We start from the raw sequence: 21,112 nt of genomic DNA on the forward strand, positions 1-21,112 counted from the left end.
CAGACTGGGGTTCAAGGCTGGATGCTCAATTAAACTGCCAGCCCTGCTGCAAAGTCTAATTGATATGCAGCGATGAGATCTGAGAACGTCCCCAAAGAACCAGGGAATCAACATTACAAACGTGCTCCAGCTTCCCAGCTGAATAGCAGGCTTATAGAAAAAAATAATAATTTCACCTCCACAATTTAAAAAAAATGAGTGAGGTCAACGCGCCTGATTTGTAGAACTTGGAGAGGTTTCAATTCAGGGCAAGGGTATCTACAGTATGGAAATGCTTTCACCTGTATAAAAAATAGACAGAACCATGACCAGAAAACTGACATAGCCCAGAATCTAACAACAAAAACATTCTGCGTGCATTTTCTCTTTACTTGGTGTGCTGCACGCTCCCAGCTGGAGACAGCGCAGCATCCCAGAGTCAGAAGCCTTGTCCCACACTAACAACGTGATCACTCACCTCTGCACAATGCTTTGAAACTGTACTGCACCCAGCACGTCCTCCAACTGAACCTACAGTCAGGTATCTCTGCTGCAGTGAAGTTTCAATAACATGCATCTCAATTGTCTTTGTTACACATCACAATTGCTGCAATGGATAGAATGGTCTATAGATTCTATAGTGAATACACCAGACATGAAATGATGCCACGGTTTAAGTAAATAGTATATTTTATTTTTTGGTTAAATAAAGTGCAGCGGGAAGATGAGCAATATCCCAACATGCAGGTCTTAGGCACAGGTGTGTTAAATCACATTAAAACCCACTACAGGAATAACATTATACAGATGCACCAGCTTCCACACAATGGAAACACCCCGAACGTTTACTTAACATCTCCTAGAAATGCACGTTACTTCTGTGTTACTATTGCACAATCAGTTATTACAAAACACACCAGATTCATTTACTCGAGTGATGTTTAAAATATCGTTTCCATGACGGTATTAAATGTGTGCGTCACCAATTTACTGATTTAAAAAATAATAATAAAAAAAAACCTACCCTGAAATCACACCTGTGGAAACAGATTTAAAACTAAAACACATGTTATGTACGTTTTAAGACTCGCTCGTCTTGACAATGTATACTTTTTTATTTTTAAACGCAACAGAATAAGCTGTTTGTTTTATTTCCATTGGTTTTTTTAACTGGTAATGATGAACACTCAAATGATTTATTACGCAGTTGGAAGCGTATTCAATGGCGGCAGGACTTTCAGTTAAAGGGTCAGGGATAAATGACTTCACAATTGAGCAAACTCCCTTAGCATGCCATAGACAGATGAAATATGTGACAAAACCATGGCGTAAATTGTAGAAATAGAAACCACTAGACTGAGAGATTATCGCTTTTTATAACAAATAAATAAATGAATGAATGAAATATAATAGATTACAGAACATCCCGACACCTGTAAATCGCCTTGGATAAACGCGTCTGCCAAATAAATTAAGAACTTAATATAATTGATCATCATTATTTAATAATATTAATATTACTCAAATTGGAAAGCATTACATTTAACAAGGAAAGACTTTCCTTTAAAAACAAATACGAGTGTTTTAGGAAATTTAATTAAAAAAAACTACAAATACGATACACAATGACACAACATATTTAGTGCCTCTGTAGGACACACCGCGGATATTATTATTATTATTATTAACACTGACTGGAAATGTCAATTCACTAATGATGTCTCTGTCTTGATGGGTAAACTACCGGACCATCAGGGTGGGGAAAAACACAAAATAAAACAATACGACCGCGCCCTGAAACACTTCAGCAATTACAACTTCAGCAGCGGTGTCAACACGACCCGAGACCTGCCACTAAAGCAGGACACTTTCAATAAGAAATCCCGTTTACCGTACCTGCCGCCTCCCCCAGCTCCCGGCCGCAGCGCCATCTTAACAACAAACCTGGCGATTTGGAAGCGAGAAACACACAGGAGGAGCTTCCGGGTCAGCCTCCGATACCAAACGCGGCGCGCCTCCGAGCGGAGGAGAGGAAGGGTCGCGACTCTGCTCAGTGTTACCCAGCAAGCGCTGCATTTAAAACAGCGCCTGACAGAGCTCTGCAAGACTGCAAAGAGACACCCAAGAGTTAAATAACTACAGTGGAAGGGCATAGTGCCCTGTAACATCTTTTACTATCTAACAGCTATAGCACATAAACAACACCCTGGTTTAATGGGTACATTATCTGATACAACGTATGCAGTACATTATAGACTCATTCTCTTTTGTAATATACCAGTATTATTATTTTCTTAAACGTTATCAGTTCTGCCCGGTTCAATCTGGTCACAGCAGGCACTGATACACCAGTGGTATTATGTAGTTTTCTTTATTACAATGTGGTGTCTGTCGCTTGCTGGGTTGTAGTACATTTTAAATCCCCATTTTATTACAGTATTTGTTCAGCTCACGGTCTTATTTTATGTGAAGTAATGTGTGCATAGAACTCAATTTGTACTGTACAATGCACAAGGAACAGAACCACTACAGAAAAAAAAACAGAGAATTTCAGTCTTTGAAGGTGGCTTTTTAATGACAGTGAAACCTTTATTAGTAACATTTCTGACTGCTAAATCACACGGCCTCCTTTGTTCACCTATTGAATATCAGACTCGTATCTGGTTTTACTACAGTTCATAAATATATACTGTACCTCTAGTTATCAATCTGTAACTCAACATGTTTAACGAAGTATAAAATGACTCTCTCTGTAACGAACCCTTCCATTAACCGCGTATCCCACAGTGTTCAAACAGCTATAATAAAGAATGTAGAGGTGGCTCCCAGCAGCTCCTTGCTGTCTACACAGTCACTGCAAATCCCAGCGCCCTGGCCCAGGAGTCGCTGAAGCACAGGGGTACTTATCTTTACATCAGACCTGAACGCAGCTATAACTGGAATCGTGCAGCGCGTAATTAATTACAATGTAACTGTGGTTAAACCTGGGCACACCTGCGTAATTGTAATTATCCCATGTAATTGATCAATCAGAGTTTCAATTACGCCTTTATTTGTCATTTGATCATTATTCTTGTGTTTTCAACCACTTTTGGTGACCCCAATTTGTTTTAAAAAAAAATAAAATAATTGTTAAATAATCTATTTCTGTATCCATAGCTGTGATTATTATTGCTGGTTATTTAGAATAAACAGAGCAAGCATGTTAATGTGGAGAGCTGTCTGTGTTACTTTTTAGTGCAATTGAAATTACTGCAGCAGAATTGTAATTGAACACAATAGCATTGTAATTGTAATTTTAATCTCAGCACACAACTCTGCTGTAATTGTAATTGATCCAGGCCTGCTTTATTTGGTTGGTCTTTGCTGCGATACATTTTCAGATCCGTTCAGTCGTGATGATGCCGGGGACGGGCTGCCCTGTCATCTCCCAGTCGGCTCTGCCGGGGCACTGGGGGCGTTTTCTGCTTTCTCTGCTTTGTTGTTTTTTCGCTTTGCTTTTCTGGAAAAGAAACAGGAGAAACACAGCGCTGTCGTTGAGTTTCAGAGCGCTTAAAAGAAACATCAGCCCCTCGCTCCCTCCCTCCCTCCCTCTCGCTCTCTCTCCCTCTCCCTCTCTCAAGCGAGCGTGTCTTTGAGGAGGTTCACACAGCACTCTTACCGCTTGTCGTTTCCTTTCCCCTTCCCCTTCCCCTTCATCAGGTACAGTGGGGTGGTGCGGATCGTCTCCCTCCTTGGTGGTCTCTTCATCAGCCTCGTCTTCTGTTTACTGCAGGAGGGAACAGGACAGGACTCGCATCACAGCTACAGAATTCTCCCTCATATTCCGTGTCCGATGCCCTCCCAGAGATTAGGGAACTGATTACTGTTGAACTCGTTATGGTGTCTAACGGTAATGATTAAGCTGTAAAAGTGTGATTTTTGATGATTGGAATCAATAAAGGACACGTGTTCAATTCTGCTTGAATGCTTGTTGTGTGTGCTCTTCATCACTCAGAAACACACACACATGATCTAGCGCGGTATTCCTTTTTTTGTATTCAACGATTCGGCCATCCTCACTCCTTTATGCATTTGCTGGATCCAGGGCGGGATTTCTGCTCTTTTTAGTAGCTTCTGCTCGATTGGTTCTTGGTTTGTAATGCAATAAGCAGCTTTCTCCCCTGTAAACGTGATGGACCGGAGATCCGCTTACCTGTGCAGTTTTTTGAATCCAATCATGTAATCAGGCACAGGGCAGCCAGCCTGCTTGATGACATTTGCGATGCTGGAAAGGAGAGAAAGAAAGATTTTACCATGAAGTGCAGCAGCACCAAACAACTTGCCTGTCGTCATCACAAAGTAAAACAGGAAGCTACCTTCTTAGTAAGGGTTTATCCTCTTCTGTGAATAACGTGATCGCTTTACCCCTGTGCCCTGCTCTTCCAGTGCGGCCTAGGAAACATTTCAATGAACAGCATTTAAACCCGTTCACAGGGCTGGAAATAAAGATCTTAACGCACAGCAGTTTCACCCACTCCAGGTTTTACTAGGTAAAACAAAGTCACACCGAGCTTGTTACCTCTACACTGGGGCTAATCAAGCTCGTAGTAAAACCTGGAATGGGTAGTAGTGCTATGCAATAGGAGTCTGATCACCGTCCCTGAACTGGAAGATGTGTTTCGTAATTGCATTCAGACTCACCTATCCGGTGGATGTACTCCACCGAGCTGGTGGGGAAGTCGTAGTTGATCACCAGGTTGACCCCTTTAAAGTCAATCCCTCGGGCCAGGAGGGCTGTGCAGATCAGCACCCAAATCTTCCCGGCTCGGAAACTCGTCACCACATTATCTCTCTGCAGGGTAACGGAGGGGAGAGAAACATTGAGGGATGCTTGTTCCGATCACATGCACAGGATTTAAAGCAGTAAGCACATGCATGAAGCGATTATCAAGCGAATAAATGCAGCAGGTCTAGAATCCTGTGCTGGAGCTGAAACGCTGCGCTCCAGTGCTGCTCTGTGCTCCTGTGCTGGTTCCACGTTTCTGTACCTGCTGCTGCGTCCGCTCGGCGTGAATCACTTCCACATTGATGCCTTCGTAGACGAGTTCGTGGAACAGCTCCTTGGCTCTCTGTATGGACTGCACGAACACCAGCACTGGAGGCAAAAAACCCTGGAGGAAAAATGAACAGAAAAAATAAACACACATACTAACAAATCCTCCTTTATGTTTGTACAAAATTTACAACCAAGAAAAAAAAATTCTCTTATTGGATGCAAAACAATTAAAGGTCTATTGGTCTATTTACAACACCAGCCGTAACCATCTCTGAAAAGGCAGCAGCTTACCTTTTTAACCAGATCCCTCATTGCCACAAGCTTGCCGTTTTCAGTGCCGACAAACAGCAGCTGCTGTTCTACAGTCTCCACAGCCGAGTTCCTGAACAGAGAGACGGAGGAGAACAGTGAAAGCACAGGCTAGACCTAGGGAGCTCTCATTGAAGAGGCAGACTGAGATCAGCACGAGAGAATCGGAGCTCATCCAGGGACCACAGCTAAAAAAGATATCCAAACAGATCTGAAAAGAGCAGACACAGGTTTCCAACTTCTCTATGGAGCGATCCGAGTGCAAAACGTGCTCAAAGTCTCAGCGCCACAATGCAAGCCTTCCCCCTTGACAACAGCATTAGGGACCCGCGGCAGCAGCATGCTGTACGTGAATTAAGCCCACCTCTGTCCGATGGAGATGGAGACCAGGTTGTCCAGGTTGAGTTTGCACCACTGCTCCACGTCGGGGGCGAAGGTGGCGCTGAACATGGCCCTCTTCACCAGGTGAGAGGAGCACGCCATGAACACGGCAGCCAGCTGCTCCCTGAAGCCGCTCTTCCCCTCCTCGAAGAGCTTGTCTGACTCGTCCACTACCAGCCACTCCACACTGCAGAGAACCACAGAGCACACACACAGTTCAGAGAGACAGAGCGAGATCACAACCCCAACACTAACCAGATCAACACCCCCAATGCTAACCCAACCCAGAGTGAGACCGCAACCCCAACACTAACAAGATCAATACCCCCAATGCTAACCCAACCCAGACAGTGAGATCACAACCCCAACACTAACCAGATCAATACCCCGAATGCTAACCCAACTCACTTGCTGAGATCGATTCCTGGAGGATCCTGCTTCAGCAAGTAGACCAGCCTGTTTGGGGTCGTCACCAGGATATCTAGCAGGGGGGCGGACACATTACTGGATACTGCATCTTGTAAAATCAATAATCTTAAATAAATGACACTCAACATCTGAGCCATCGCTATGTGAAGAACGGATTGGCTCCAGAAGTACACTATGAAGCAGGGATGGAAATAACACTCCGTTGCACAGCGGTCTGATCCATTCCTGGTGTTACTGTGACTCTAGTAAGACACACCAGAGCTTGTTACCTACACACCGTGGCTGATCAAGTGCGTAGTAAAGCCTGGAACGGGTGAAGCTGCTCTGCAATAATAAAACAGCACCACTCTCTCTCCTGGGTCGGACTCACCATACTTCTTGGAGGATTTGGGTCCGAATTTCTTGGCCGCCTCGGCCCCTTTGTGGATCATGTGCACCCTGAACCCAACGCCGTCGGACAGCTTGACCAGCTCCCTGTGTGTCTGAGAGACGAGAGCCGCAGTGAATACACAGCCTGACACCACAGCGCTCCAGGCACTGCCATTTACCGATAACATCTTCTTTATAAACCCCGCCCCCCCCCCGTTTTATACAGGATATTAAGCAGTTGAAAGTGAAGCCGTAGAGTTGCTTGTTTTTCCAGGACACCCTCGATGTCACTGATTTGAAAGCCTACCTGGCTGGCCAGTTCTCTGGTGGGGGAGAGGACCAGTGCTCTGAAGCCTTTGTTCATGGGCTGCTTCAGGTGGCACAGAATGGGGAGGCAGAACGCCACCGTCTTCCCCGAACCCGTGGGAGCGCACGCCAACACTTCCCGACTCTGAAAGAACCGAATAAATCAAAAACATAACACCACCTGTTCTACCAACTGGGCATCAGTACTCACTTATTCCAAAAGCTTATGGGCCACACTGGCAAAACATATTTTGTATGTGTGTTTTATTGTTTAAAATGTTTCTGTTAAGTTTCTGTAGGTTTCTGTTAAGTTTAACAGAAACCTACAGTCTACACTAGTTTAATGAATATGAAACTTTAATCAATGCTTAAAGTTGTCTCTCTACTGTAAATAGTTAAACTTTGTGAGAAGGGTCTCACTCTGACATGTAGAATAAAAACAGCACAGGGATGGAAATCAGACTCCCATTGCACAGCGGTTTGATCCATTCCCGGTTTTACTAGGATTTTAAAAAGACACACCTGAGCCTGTTACCTATGCACACTGTGGCTAATCGGTCCTGTAGTAAAACCTGGAATGGGTATGAAGCTGCTATGCAATAGGAGTCTTATTTCCATCCTTGTAACAGTCAGCGTCTCGGTCTAGCAGGAACATCTGCAGTGCGCCCCGCTAACCCCAGGGCAGTGCGCTCACATGCATCTGCAGTGCGCCCCGCTAACCCCAGGGCAGTGCGCTCACATGCATCTGCAGTGCGCCCCGCTAACCCCAGGGCAGTGCGCTCACATGCATCTGCAGTGCGCCCCGCTAACGCCAGGGCAGTGCGCTCACGTGCACCTGCAGTGCGCCCCGCTAACCCCAGGGCAGTGCGCTCACGTGCAGCATGACGGGAATGGCCTGCATCTGGATGGGGGTGGGGCCCTGGAAGCCCGCCTCCTTGATGTTGTGGATGATGCGCGGGTGGATCTTGTACTCCTCCTGCAGCTGCTCGAATGAGGTGACGGGGTCCGGCACGTCTGAACCGTGGGTGTAAATCTTGTGCTTGTGCCTGATACCATTGACCTGGAAGCACAGAGAAAGAAAGGGTCGTTGGGAGGTGTTAGGATCCTACAACAGTGGTTTGAGCCAAAAACCAAGAAGAAAAAAAAACAGCATTAGGAAAAGAAGAAAATGATATATGCCCGAATATAATAGTGTATAACCTCCTACCGCTGCAATTAAGAGCAGGAGAGTCTCTATTTGCCTGACACAGAGAGTAGCAATCAGGTTTTAATAGTTACGGTTGTGTTCGAGGGATGGAAATAAGTAGTTCGATCCATTCCTGGTTTCACTATGAGTTTAATAAGACAAACCAGAGCTTGTTTCCTATACACTGTATCTAACCAAGCTCGTATTAAAACCTGGAATGGGTGAAACTGCTATGAGTCTTGCTTCCATCCCTGGGTTCCCACTGCTGAAATTACTTTTGGGGTATGTAACAAACCACAGCACAGGGACAAGAAGGAATTGTACTTGGCTGTGCGTGGGATTGAGGCAGACTGTGGGGCACACTACCTTCTCCTGGTGGAGGTGCTTCAGCCTCTTCCAGGACGGATTCTGGCTCTTTCCTGACGGCCCCTTGGCCTTCTTATCCAGCGAGGATGTCCACAGGATCCCATCGCTCTCCTGGGTTTCAGAGTCTCCAATGCCTTTAACAAGGAATACAAGATCACTACAAGAAGCATACATGATGGCACACGTGTGGCGAGACACAGCAGGTCCCCAGAACGTGGAGAATCATCTGATCCTCTGCCTAGGTTTTTTTTTCACATTTCTCCTTTGATAACAACTTCTAAAACTAAGCTGGTGGAATGCAGCCTACTGCACACCTGGAGTTTGATTCTTTCCCGATTCCTCCACTCCTCTCTTCCTCTTCCCGGCTGGGGGCGATCTCTCCGTCTCCGGCTCGGAGTCAGAGTCGTGCTCATCACCGCTCCGCACAGCGGTGCCGCTGCTGCTGTTTGTGCTGAAGAAGTCCGGCATGCCGCTGGAGGAGTCTGTCCACTCGCTTATCTTGGATTTCACCACCTGAGCAAAACACACAGACACGACTCAATGTTATACCATGGCCCAGGAATGGGATGTTCAGAACGTCAAATCTCAAAATACAATGAACACAGTCCTGGTGTGAGTACTTCTGTCAATGCAATGTATTATTTAAATGCTCAGGAGGTTGTGCAATCAGACCCCTCCCCTATAGCTCCATATCGCACCAAAGAGTAAACCTAGACTCACAGGTGAGACTTATCCCTGCTGTTGCAATCAGTTCAAATGCAGCCGGGGTCTGATTCCTGGCTCCTGGTCATTTCAATAATACATCTAAACAAGGGACAGGACTGGGTGCAGGACTAGTGAGGGTCTAACTCTACTAAATACAGCATGCAACAGCAGAGACCGCGCAGGGATGGACAGAAGACTATTGCATCGCAGTTTGATCCATTCAAGGGTTAAAACGAGCCCGATTTGGTCACAGTGTACAGAGGTAACAAGCTCATGTGTGTATTATTAAAACTAAGAATGGATGAATCTGCTACGCAATGGGAGTCTTATCGATTAGCAGCCACGTGCTTTTATTTAGGGATGTTGCGTCTGGTCTCTGATCACAACACGAGTTTTGCTGTGAATTATTCTGTTGTGAGATGCCTATATATTCAGACATAGCAGCTGCAAAAACCTAAAGGTACCGTGAAGCAAGGAAGACACATTGTTGTATATGTAGAAACAACAGCTTATTACAGAGCGTTAATCCGCCACGTTTGTTTTGTCTACTCGGTGTTCAATCGGAGTGAACCAGCGTGTGTGCCGCCGGAGGTAGATACTTTACCAGCAGAGGCCGTTCTTGGCATGCAACACACTGGCTAACAACACAAGATCTGCAATCCGTGCAGGTTAGCCGTCTGCTTTACATCCTCACCTTAAACCTCTCGGCGTCCTTGCCAAACTTCTTCAAATCGAATCTGGCCCCGGCTCCCAGCCTACGAAACAAGTCAAAAGCGTCCATCTTTCTTCTACCAGCATGGGCAACCGATCCCACAGGCGTGGCCAATCGAGACGCAGCTCGATAGATGATTGGGATAGGTGTTTGATTAAGATGCCTGCAGTATCACGTGTACTAGTTTTTTTTTTTACAGTACGGTTCTATTGTACAGAGCATACATGGGTAGAACTATAACCAAAAAATATATATATGAATAAAATAATAATATGAATTACACAATACGCGCAAAACGACAATATATAGGCTAGATGTCATAAAAATGACAGTGACACAATGGAAATAAGACTTCTATTGCACAGCAGTTTCACCCATTCCAGGTTTTACTGCAAGCTTGATTAGCCACAGTGTGCAGGTAACGAGCTTAGGTGTCTTATTAAACTCATAGTAAAAACAAGAATGGATCAAACTGTTACGCAAAGAGAGTCTTATTTCCAGCCCTGACTCTCATGCCACCGGATAGGTGTATTAAGAGTGCAACGACATTTAGTTCCACTAGGTGGGGCCATTGTATTAAAAAAAAAATCCTGTATGGATTTTAATAGGTGTTGGAATTATATAATGATGCTGTGGGTTTCAGAAGATACATAGAGAACAAACTCACCTCCCTGTTGCTGCAGGTCAGTGACAGTGGCAATAGGCTGAAGGATAGCAGACCTGGCTGACTTCGAGAGAGGGCTGAAGGGCGCTCAGTTGACAGGTGATTCTGGATCCAAGACTTTACCAATTACTGTTTTGCAAATGTCTACCTCCCAATACCACCAGCACAGAGGAATTAGGGGCTAGTTATCAGTGAGGATCGATCCAGGATCTCTCCACCTTGCAGGCTGGCTGTCTGATATCCTACTCCCTGTTGACAGTGTTATGGCAGGTCGTTCAAACGTTACTGTGCAGAGTAGCTGAACAGAAAGACAGCGTTGATCCCTGACCCTCCTAAGTGACGCATGAACCTCGCCCCTGTTCTGAACTCCACAACTCCAGCATTGTGCAATAAAAAGAAATTAAAGAGGGCAGATCTTATCTCTCATCGAGGCTGTAAAACAAAAAACGCAGCCCTCAGGTTTGCTGTTCCTGTATTGTGATTGCAATCTCAGGTGTCTCGATTAGATAGGGCAGGTTAATGGAGTCAGAGGTGGCAAGACTTCAATCATCCCCTTTAAAGACACTCTGCCTCTTTAATGAACCGGGCACTGCAACCCAATGAACTGAGCTGTGCACCCTTATACAAGTTTAAGCACGGTGTAGCATGGGGAACCCATGTAAAGCATAGAGAGGTATGGCAAAGCATATTAGGACAAGTAGAGTATAGCCATGGGAAAAGCATGGCAAAGTAATCTTGGTACCATGGTAAACTTTAATAAAAAACAAAACATTTTCCACTGCTGGGAGCCATGCCTGCGTTCTCTAAAAGCACGCCTCCTGTGTCCTAATTTACAGCTTCTAGTTTTCCAATGGAAAACCCAGGAGAGCGTGCAGAAAAATGCGCTCCGTTTCATGTACTTGGCTAAGCAAGCAATTTATTAATACAAATATAGCAAGCCTCCCCGAACTCTTTAATGAGCCAGGTTCTATGGAAATGACACACAGTATGAGAAAACACTCGCTTTAATGAATCCAGCCCATAGCATATCAACTCAATGTGTAATCAGTATCACTCTGCACGCACTTATCTCACTGACACTGAAGAAGACCACTTATCAGATAAGGGAGAGGGCTCTGGCTGAGCTAAGAATGCAATAGGGAGCTGACTAAATATAGGCTGTCAGTAGCGAGCATTAACAATCTTATCAGATTATAAGGCAGGCAAACCCAGCGTGGAGTTAATATTGGAAACAGGGAACAGTTATGGGTCATCATTAGCAGCTGGGCAGGGAATCCCCGATAACAAACTGCAGTTAGAAATGATCCCGTTTCCTGTTAGTGGAGTGATATGGGGCTCCCACAGCACAGCCGGCAGGATCAGTGCATGTGTGCGGGTAGAGCCTGCCTAGTGCCAGGCACTGAGAACCATGTGCTGGAGCAGGCAGCGGGTAGCACCAAGGTCTTCAAACGCATCCCCTAACCAGTGCAATACCCCCCTTATCAGTGCAACAGAGCAGCGCCTTTGCAACACAAGAAGAGACAAGGGTAAAGATACCAAACAATACTGTCAAAAATAAAACCCATTCATGAGCACATCACCTTCACTCACTGCATGTGCCAGCTAATGCTCTGCTATATCATGCATGCATTTACAGACTGCTGTGTAACTGTAACATGTTACATTTCCTATCTATGATACCATTTATAATGCATTTAGAAGTCTTGGCAGGGCAACTTTTCATGTCCCATAGCAGACCTGGGGTCAATTACAATAATTACAATTTCAATTACAATTATGCTGCAGTAATTACAATTGCACAAAAAAAGTTGTATAAGCAGCTCCACACATTAACATGTTTACTTGATGTATTCTGAACAACCCAGCAATTATCACAGCTACAAATACAGAAATATATTATAGAACTTTTTACTTTTTCAAACTCCTGGGGTCACACTGACACAGGATAAACCCTCCCTGGGCACTCTTTTCTCAGGCATTAGAAAGCCCTTTGCTCCACCATGGAACAGGAGATCCTGTATGCTGCGCTGCTGAATACTGCGTCAGTGATGGAACAGGTGCCAGTGTGAGCTGTAGGGCTACTGAGTGTATTAATACTTTCATACAGACAGGCTCAGGGAATCTTGCTCAGTCGAACAGCGGGAGCAGTTCCTGTTTCCTTATGGAATTAGCATCAATCAGGTGATGCGTTTCCATAGCAGCAAAGGTCAGAGCTGTGCTCAATAGTAACCGTGAGCTGAATTCATGACACAAGCGCTGCTGTGTAATCTACTTGACTCTAATGACTGTACTTTTGTGGGGTATGGCTCCCTATGGCTAGACAGCGGCTGGACAGGCTATGCAGGTTGTGACTCCAGACACATTTGAAGTCTAGGTTTCACACATGCAATAAGTTTCAGTGTTTTGTCGCCTGTAGAGCTGCCAGGATTAGGCATGTTGGGGACTCTTAAGTAGCTGTGTCAAGACTACAGAATAAAGGGCATGAAAACGGCTGATAAAAGCGTTTATGGCTTGAGGCAATAAAGGAAATGCATACAAAGTAAATAGAATAAATATAGACAGTGTGTTTTATAAAAGAAATAAAAACGAAATAGATCAATAAAACAAAAATGCAAGATCGGGATTTGAATGGGACTCTTGTACCCCCATCCTTGAGAACATTTTGCACAGTGATTCATCTGATCTGAACGATTAAAACGACATTACGAATCAATAAGAGAAAAAGAAAACAGCAACATCGGTCTTCTTAGTTCCTTACAAGCAAGGTCAAGAGCAAACCAGCCAATCACAAGCTGTTTCTATGGAGACGGTAGTGCTGTACCCCACAGGACTCTTGAGACAGTAGCAGGGTACAGTCCTGGCTTACCACCAATGTGTATTTATACTAATACGATGCCAGAATGTTTTCCTAAGTATGGTATAGTATAAAGAAACATGTCTGCACCAACGTTTCAGCAGCTTCATGTGTTTCTGCCAATGGCCCCTCATTGTGCTGAAGCTGTGCTTCCACTGGCCCATCACTACAGCAAGGATCTGCAATGCCATTGAAAGTCATGAGGAGAGGCACCTCAAGAGCCCAGGTTTATTGCACAGAGGCATTTTATTGTCCTGTTCTTTTACTGCCTTCTCCATGAGCTGATTTCAAGGAGAATGCAATTACCTTATCATGCAACATGCTTTACAGCCCATGCAGGTGACAAGGAGATGTTTGAGCTGCAGACCCGGCCTTTGATTTAAGAGCCATCTTGCGTAGCAGCTTGCTTTTTCCTCCTGGGGTTTGAAGGAAGGCAGAGAGGAGGAGAGGGCGGGCTGTTCCTCGTATCTCTGCAGCTCTCTGGGGGGGTGGCTGTTTATAACAGAAAGAGCTGGCAACCATGCAGAAGACTTGATCGTAAACACTGAACTGCAGGGCACCAGGGCAAATAGACACATGTGTCCCCATCGCTATGTGTGATCATGGATTGCAATATGTTTGAGTGTACTGAAACTCAATGCTACGGAGGAGAGGAGGATGTGAAACAATACAGATCACCATGGCAACCCTTCACAACCTTGTTTCAAGTCCTCTAATCAAAGTTAGAGGAACCAAAATTGGGCTGAATGTAAGCCTGTTCTGTAGCGATACCAGCTGGCTACACTCTGCTGGTCTGTAAGCATTTCCGTGGGAAGCGTAGTTTTCACAAAGTTTAAGAGAGGAATGAAGATTTTATTGAACTATACAGACGCCAAGTGAAGTCACAAGTCCATTGTTTTGGCTATTGACCTTCGTGTGTGTAAAACATAGCAGGTACACAATGAAATAAAAATGCTTTTAGTTTATATCACTTCATAGTACCCCGTGGGTCTAAAGCTCTTCCTTATCAAAGGAAATATCCTTTACACACAAAATTGGACCATTTAGTTGTAAAGCAATTCGTCTTTATGATGACAACAGTGTTTCTGCACCTTTCTTATAGATCCACCAAGAAGATCTGTCACACATATTTTTATTAGCTGTGCAGGAGGAGAGTAGGGAGATAGCAATGCCTTCATTTGCCTGCACTGGAAAATTGATGAGCAGAAAAAAAAAAAAAAAAAAATACAACTTCAAAGACAGAATACTGCCTAGGTCACATGATCTTCCCTGACACCAACGCCCAGCTGAGATAACCTATCAGGACGATTGCGTTCCCGACATCGTAAACAAGTCGTAAAGTAACACTTTATCTCCCTGAGGAGTTCGGTGAATTCTTCCCACAGTCCCGACTCCTCTCAAGGTCTCGTTAACCCCAGAAATTCCAACTGCACGCCACTACACATGAACCTGAGGAGGCCTTCTCTGACCTGACAAAACCTGACTTCTGTTAAACATCCACGGTCTATCCACAAATCCATCTTACTGTACCCCCACCACCACGCCACCTTCACCCAACGAAGACTACAGGGACCTGTGGTGGTGCCCAAAGGTGGCCAAATTGTGCACCACAATCCCATGGCCGGCTTTTCTGCCAGGCTGTGTCAGTGGGAATATGTGCATGAAGAGGTTTTGCAGTTTACACATCGTCCCATCTCATGTTGTGTATAGTGTGGCGGGCTTACATCTGTGTCTGTATCAAAATACAGGGCTGTCCGTTCTTCAATACATGAAGCCTTCTAGAACTACAAAACAAGAAGGTAAAACTAAACTAAACTAGGTCAAGTGGAGCGGCTAGTGTCTTCTGCAGTGTGTATGTCAGTCTGCTTAACTCTTAGAGTTTTACTAATATAGGTATGGCACGGTTGGTAGAGTGGATGGAGGTGATCTGTTTTGACCTGACAGGTGTTGGAGGGTCTGGGTGTTTCTGGTGCACATCTGCAAAGGCAGCTCGACAGCAGGAAATGACTCAAGAACAAACACTGTCCTGTTCAACTGCACATACAGTGAGCACATTGCACCACAGCGCTCAAAGATTAGTCACACTGTGGACTTCTCACAACACAAACCTAACACAGACCTAACTGCACCTCCAGCACATCATAAAAACTGCTGAATGTACTGCAGATACCGTTAGCACAGTCTTGTGTCCTGGTGTCAAGTATGAGATTTAGCTCCACAATGATTGGGGAGGAAGTGAAAACCCGAGATGCAACCAGTTTTTTACTTGAATATCAGGTGATAAATCGACGCACTGAGAACACCTCAGTATTCAAGAGCAAGAAGACTCTGCCACTGCTCATCACAAAGACAGTCGGAACAGCTTGATCATGCAGTGATGATAATGCAAGCGATCAATAACGGATCCATCGATTTAGGGCACAGCCCTGCTCGCTGGGCTGTTACTGTGCAGCACTGGAGACACTGTTGAGCTCTGTCACAGATATTGCACTTGATCACCCTGGGTGGAGAGACACTGAACCAGCCCCTGTGTGAGAAGCACCAGTATTGAGACTGGGAATGGGGATGCACAGTAAGCAATTGACCTGCTTTTGTTTATTCTTAACCACACTGAAATGCAAATGGAGCACCAGAGGCAGTTCACTGGCGGCTCTGGAGAGGGCTGAGCGCCTGGCTCTGGGGTTGTGTTTCCAGCGCCATGTCGACGGGGTTAACGCGGGCGTGCAGATGAACGGGACGTGTCGGGATGATCACCAAGCGTAGAGAGTTGCAACAGAGAGCAGAGTCCACGCTCCGGGGAGGTCAGGGCGGATTCTGCTGAGCCGGGCGCATCCTTGGGCACTCATCCTCAACCTGGCCATTGAAGCAGCCAGCAGCGCTTTGACCTTGTGTGCCCGGCCCAGCGTTCTCCTGGGGTGGAACGAAAACTCATTGCACTGCGGCCATAAAAAAAGACACACAGACACAGAGACACACACACACACAAGGACAGACATACACACACAGACACAGAGACACACACACACACAAGGACAGACATACACACACACATACACACACACAGACACAGAGACACACACACGCACAAGGACAGACATACACACACACATACACACACACAGACACAGAGACACACACACACACAAGGACAGACATACACACACACATACATACACACACACAGACACAGAGACACACACACACACACAGACCGACATACACACACACACACACACACAGACATACACACACACACACACACAGACAGACACACACACACACAGACACACACACACACACACACACACAGACACAGAGACACACACACACACACACAGACCGACATACACACACACACACACACACACACACACACAGACATACACACACACACACACACAGACAGACACACACACACAGACACACACACACACACACACACACACACACAGACATACACACACACACACACACACAGTCAGACACACACACACACACACACAGACACACACACACACACACACACACACACACACACACAGTCAGACACACACACACACACAGACATACACACACACACACACACACAGACACAGACACACACACACACACACACACACAGTCAGACACACACACACACAATGTTATTGGGGTGTGTAAGCAGTCTGATTCGCTGATTTTCTGAATAATTGACTCACACTCTGAAAACTGCCACTAACTTTTCCAGCTTTAAAATCATAACGCTGCCAGGACCAGTTAGTAGCCCAGTACAAGTGATGACAACCCAGTGAAAAGACTTCCAGATAGACACTCTGTCCTGCATCAGTCACACCATCAGAAAGGGAGCATTCATTCCTGCACCAATGAGATCAAATGAACGTGTACTGTTCTGTTACTTGACGTCACAAGGATAGAAACACATTCACTTTATTACCTTCAGAAGGTCGCAGATTCTCACAGTAAACTCAGTCCTTAATAAGAGCTGAAGCAGATCTACATTGTGCTTAAAAATGTTTTGATTTTTAATATTTCATTTTCCATCGGGTCAAACTTTACCCTAAAAACAAATAATACTTCACAAAATTGGACGACTAGAAATAGAAACTTCAAGATACAAATGTCAGAGCTTGATTAAACACAATTATTACATGCCTGCATTCGATATTTATCTTAAAACAGTAGCATCTAAAGGTTATCAGTGCTGAGCGATGGCTATTATAAAGCAATGCCACAGAGTGATTCCTTCAAACTATTTATAGACCAGCCAGAGGGTATTAAATATTAACTATTGTATATTGCTATATGTTTGTCTGTAATGTAATTGTTACATTTGTTCTGAGATTATTCTATAATTCGTGTAAATATTTGTACATTGTAGTTTTAAGCTGATAATTAACAAAGATAAGCTCTGACAAGCGTATACAAAGCCGGGTGGGGTGAATGAAGCTGCTTTTGGACGGTTCTACAATTAAAATAAAATACTGACCGAGGAGAAGCATGGCGCAGGTCCACTTCCAGACACACAAAGCTTGTGTCAGACTGGTTCACTGTTCATGCAATATCTAGATCCTAATAGAGGTATGTATCGTTTGGACTGTGAGACAAGCCCACAATTACAGCAGAGCTCATCGCAGTGCTCAGACTGCTTTCTGACTGAAGAACAGGTGTGTTTTATAGTTGGTATGAACACATACTCTCCCTAGCTCACTTTTGACAAAATAGTCCTTCATTAAAATGATCATTTGATCTTATTAAGCGTCATACCGGTAACCCTTCAAGAGCGTCACACTGTATGATGATGAATATCATATCGCGACCTGCATATTGTGATTTCATAGGGATCACGAGACATGTGATTGTCCTGATAAGCTACATGCGTGACCCATAATAAATGAGATAGGGAGAGGATGTATCCAAACCAATAATAACACACTCTGACTCTTCATTCAAGTTGCTGAACTACAGTGAGCTCTGCTGTGATTCTGGTCTTGTATCCTGATACAAAGCATGCCTCTGTTACGATATATCATGTAAAGAAAGTCTGTTACAGATGTGTTTTTGATTATCATTGTTGCTGTTGAAAAGAGGGGTAGTTTTTTCTGCGTCCCCTTTCCATTAACCCAGTCCAAAAAACAAGTCTCATTCCGCGGTTCAGCTTACAAAAGAGTCTCTGTGACAAAAGTGAATTAGTGATCCAGAAAGTGTCAGTTATCCATTAACAGGAGAATAGTGATGAGAAGTTCTGAAGCTGCCGGAGGTAACCTGCTACTGTAACTGTCAGCCAGGAAGAGAAACTAACTGCTGACACAAACCTGTAGGATACACGGCATCTTTCAAAAGACCAGGGGCTGGATTCACAAAGCAGGGGCTGGATTCACAAAGCAGGGGCTGGATTCACAATGCATGGGCTGGTTTCACAATGCATGGGCTGGTTTCACAAGCGGGGCCTGGTTTCACAAAACAAGGGTGGATTCACAGAGCATGGGCTGGTTTCACAAAGTGGGAGCTGGTTTCACAAAGCATGGGCTGGTTTCACAAAGCAGTTCTAGGTTATATTAAGCTGCATAAGTACATGCAAGTTTGTAAAGCACAGAGGCGTACGGTAAAGCATAACAAAAAAGCTTGGCAAAAGTGTGCAAATACCGCGGCACTGCACAGCTTTTATCAGAGAGACCTCCTTGAAGAGCTCAGATGGAATAAAGTGATGTTCCGTGCCTCAATACTTTCGCATCTCACAATGACTTGGTTTTTCAGGTCCTGGGAAACAGCTTCCAGAGGTCTTACCAGAGAGCCGGTCTCTCTCAGCTCACTCTCAGTCCCAGTTACAGCTCTGGCTTTGCCTGGCTCGTCATTACATTACAACACCTTGTTGTTGTTTTTTAACCTTACCTCTTAGTTAAAACATTTCTGCGACAGCTCCCTTTGATCTTTCTAATTGATTGATTAGCCTCAATTGTCAAATGTGACACCACAGTAAATGAATTCACCGCAGCCAAATGCAATCTAATTGCCAGCTTTCTAATTGAAATGGGGTCAGATATAAAATGTGTATTCACATTTTTTTTCACCCAAGGCATCATTTTGATCTACCGATCTACTCATAACTGTGTGTATTCCCACAGTACATGTTCCCGGATATAAATCTCATGGGAAAAATGTTGACAATTGCCAGTATTTTTTTGAATGGCTTTCGATCTCAATTTTCTCCCAGTCAGAAGAATTCTCTTCAGGGTGAAGCCAGGAGTGTGCTTTATACATAATTCATTGGCGATTTGCTAAGCACACAAAGCCAGCCAGAGAGGTTTATGTTCTATACCCAAGTGCTAAAGTCATGCTATAGTGATTGACCAGAGCTCTATAACTAATGGGAGCTATTGTTCAAAGATACTGCTCCCAATAAAAGCTCTCTACATGAATGCAAAAAGATTGGCTGTTTTGTGATTCTTGAACTGGGGTAATTTTCCATCAGTGTGCTGTCTGTACTGCATGGATTTCTAGGCAGAATTTGAACCATGGCGCTCTATATTAAAGTTTACTGCAGTTCAGTGCGGCATACTGTGCTAAAACCATAGCCAGGCGCAGTAAAGCATGGTGACGCGCAGGTAAACGCAGGTGAGAAATGAGAAGCATGTAAAGAACACAGTAAATGTGTAATCAAGGGCAGGTGCCTGTGACGGTTACCATGCACATTTCACAAAGCTTTATAAAGAAGAAAAACAGTATGAGGGTTACAAAATAAATAAGATGCTGAAACTGGAGAAGAATACATTCACGCTTAGAGGATCCACTGACAACCCCTCCTAGCGCACCTCAACCAACTTAATGCTCATCACTTCATGAACCTCATAAGATACCTTAGATCAACCTTATTAATAAATTACTGAGCGGGTCACTCTCTCTTTCTCTCTTTCTTTCTCTCTTTCATTCTTTCTTTCTTTCTTTCTTTCTAGACAGCTTTAAGTTGGCTTTCAAGGATTCGTGTGATGTATTTTTTGACTGGTATTAAGTAAAACACAATACACAGAGTTTAAAAAGTAATATGAAATAATAAGAACGGTTGATTTCAGACAGAAAGACTTTGGGCTTCTCTTTTTTTTAATGTGCGTGTGGGTTGTTTTCTTTTTTGCTGAAGTTTCTGTTGGTGGAAGCGTGTTCTCACAGAAACATTCCATTCCAAGGTCTAACAGCCTTCCTCCGTGCTTGTGCATTAATGAGGCTGTGGCTGGGACACTTAATCAGGGGGAAGCCATGCAGATAATTGCCATTGAATTTTTAATTTGCAGGGCTGTGATAGGGGTATCAGAGTCACACTCACACTCAGTCCGCTGGGTTCTGAAGCTGCTCCTCGATCCGCCTCATTGAGCTTTTTCAATTTCACTCGGATTCCTTTCTTAGAGGCCTGCTCGGGACCCCCTGAGCCAGGTTCAGGCCCCCACGGTGGCTGCAGTCAGGGACGGGAGGGAGAGGAGGAGATGGAAGCATGGAAGCGCTGGGCTGGGAGGGGGAGGAGGTGGGGGTCGTGGTAGGGGGGGGGGTAGCAGCAGCCCCTGTCCGAAAGGAGGTTCTGGGAGAGTGCATCCCTGCCTGCTCCCCCTGTCTCTAGCGAACGATTCTGTCATGCAAATTAGTGACAACAGGAAATTTGTTTAGTAAGAAACAGTAACCCCTCTCACTGCCCCCCCCCCCCCCCCCCCCCCCCCCCCCACCTGGGATCCTTACAGTAGTGATGTCCTTACAGTTTTAGGATCATGTCTTGGGTTTAACTATAAAGATGGGCTTTAAAAAAAAAAATGGGGCTACTTTCCCAAAACTTA

General features: G+C 44.8%; 2 protein-coding genes across 7 annotated transcripts in view; both read right to left on the reverse strand.

The window, feature by feature from the left end:
- Positions 1-2,424, reverse strand: part of LOC117429303 (synergin gamma) — a 31,033-nt gene extending 28,609 nt beyond the window's left edge. For 5 of the 6 annotated variants that reach the window (XM_059000537.1, XM_059000536.1, XM_059000535.1 and 2 more), the window contains exon 1: positions 1,876-2,424. In XM_059000537.1, coding sequence (XP_058856520.1) covers positions 1,876-2,147 — 272 coding nt within the window. In that variant the 5' untranslated portion in view covers positions 2,148-2,424. The remainder of the gene's footprint in view (positions 1-1,875) is intronic. The other variant, XM_059000532.1, reaches the window with a different exon arrangement.
- Positions 2,425-2,527: 103 nt separating this feature from the next.
- On the reverse strand, positions 2,528-9,909 carry LOC117963395 (probable ATP-dependent RNA helicase DDX52). Its single transcript, XM_034903392.2, has 15 exons — positions 9,763-9,909; positions 8,678-8,876; positions 8,364-8,497; positions 7,686-7,871; positions 6,813-6,956; positions 6,507-6,618; positions 6,116-6,188; positions 5,691-5,894; positions 5,309-5,399; positions 5,010-5,132; positions 4,663-4,813; positions 4,338-4,413; positions 4,175-4,246; positions 3,641-3,748; positions 2,528-3,481 (listed from the first exon to the last, which is right to left on the reverse strand). Exons 1-15 carry the CDS (start codon positions 9,847-9,849, stop codon positions 3,403-3,405), a joined length of 1,839 nt encoding a protein of 612 aa, XP_034759283.2. The 5' UTR covers positions 9,850-9,909; the 3' UTR covers positions 2,528-3,402.
- Between the last annotated feature and the right edge of the window lie 11,203 nt (positions 9,910-21,112).

The sequence above is a fragment of the Acipenser ruthenus genome, chromosome 26 (genome assembly GCF_902713425.1).
Source record: "Acipenser ruthenus chromosome 26, fAciRut3.2 maternal haplotype, whole genome shotgun sequence".
Taxonomy (NCBI): domain Eukaryota; kingdom Metazoa; phylum Chordata; class Actinopteri; order Acipenseriformes; family Acipenseridae; genus Acipenser; species Acipenser ruthenus.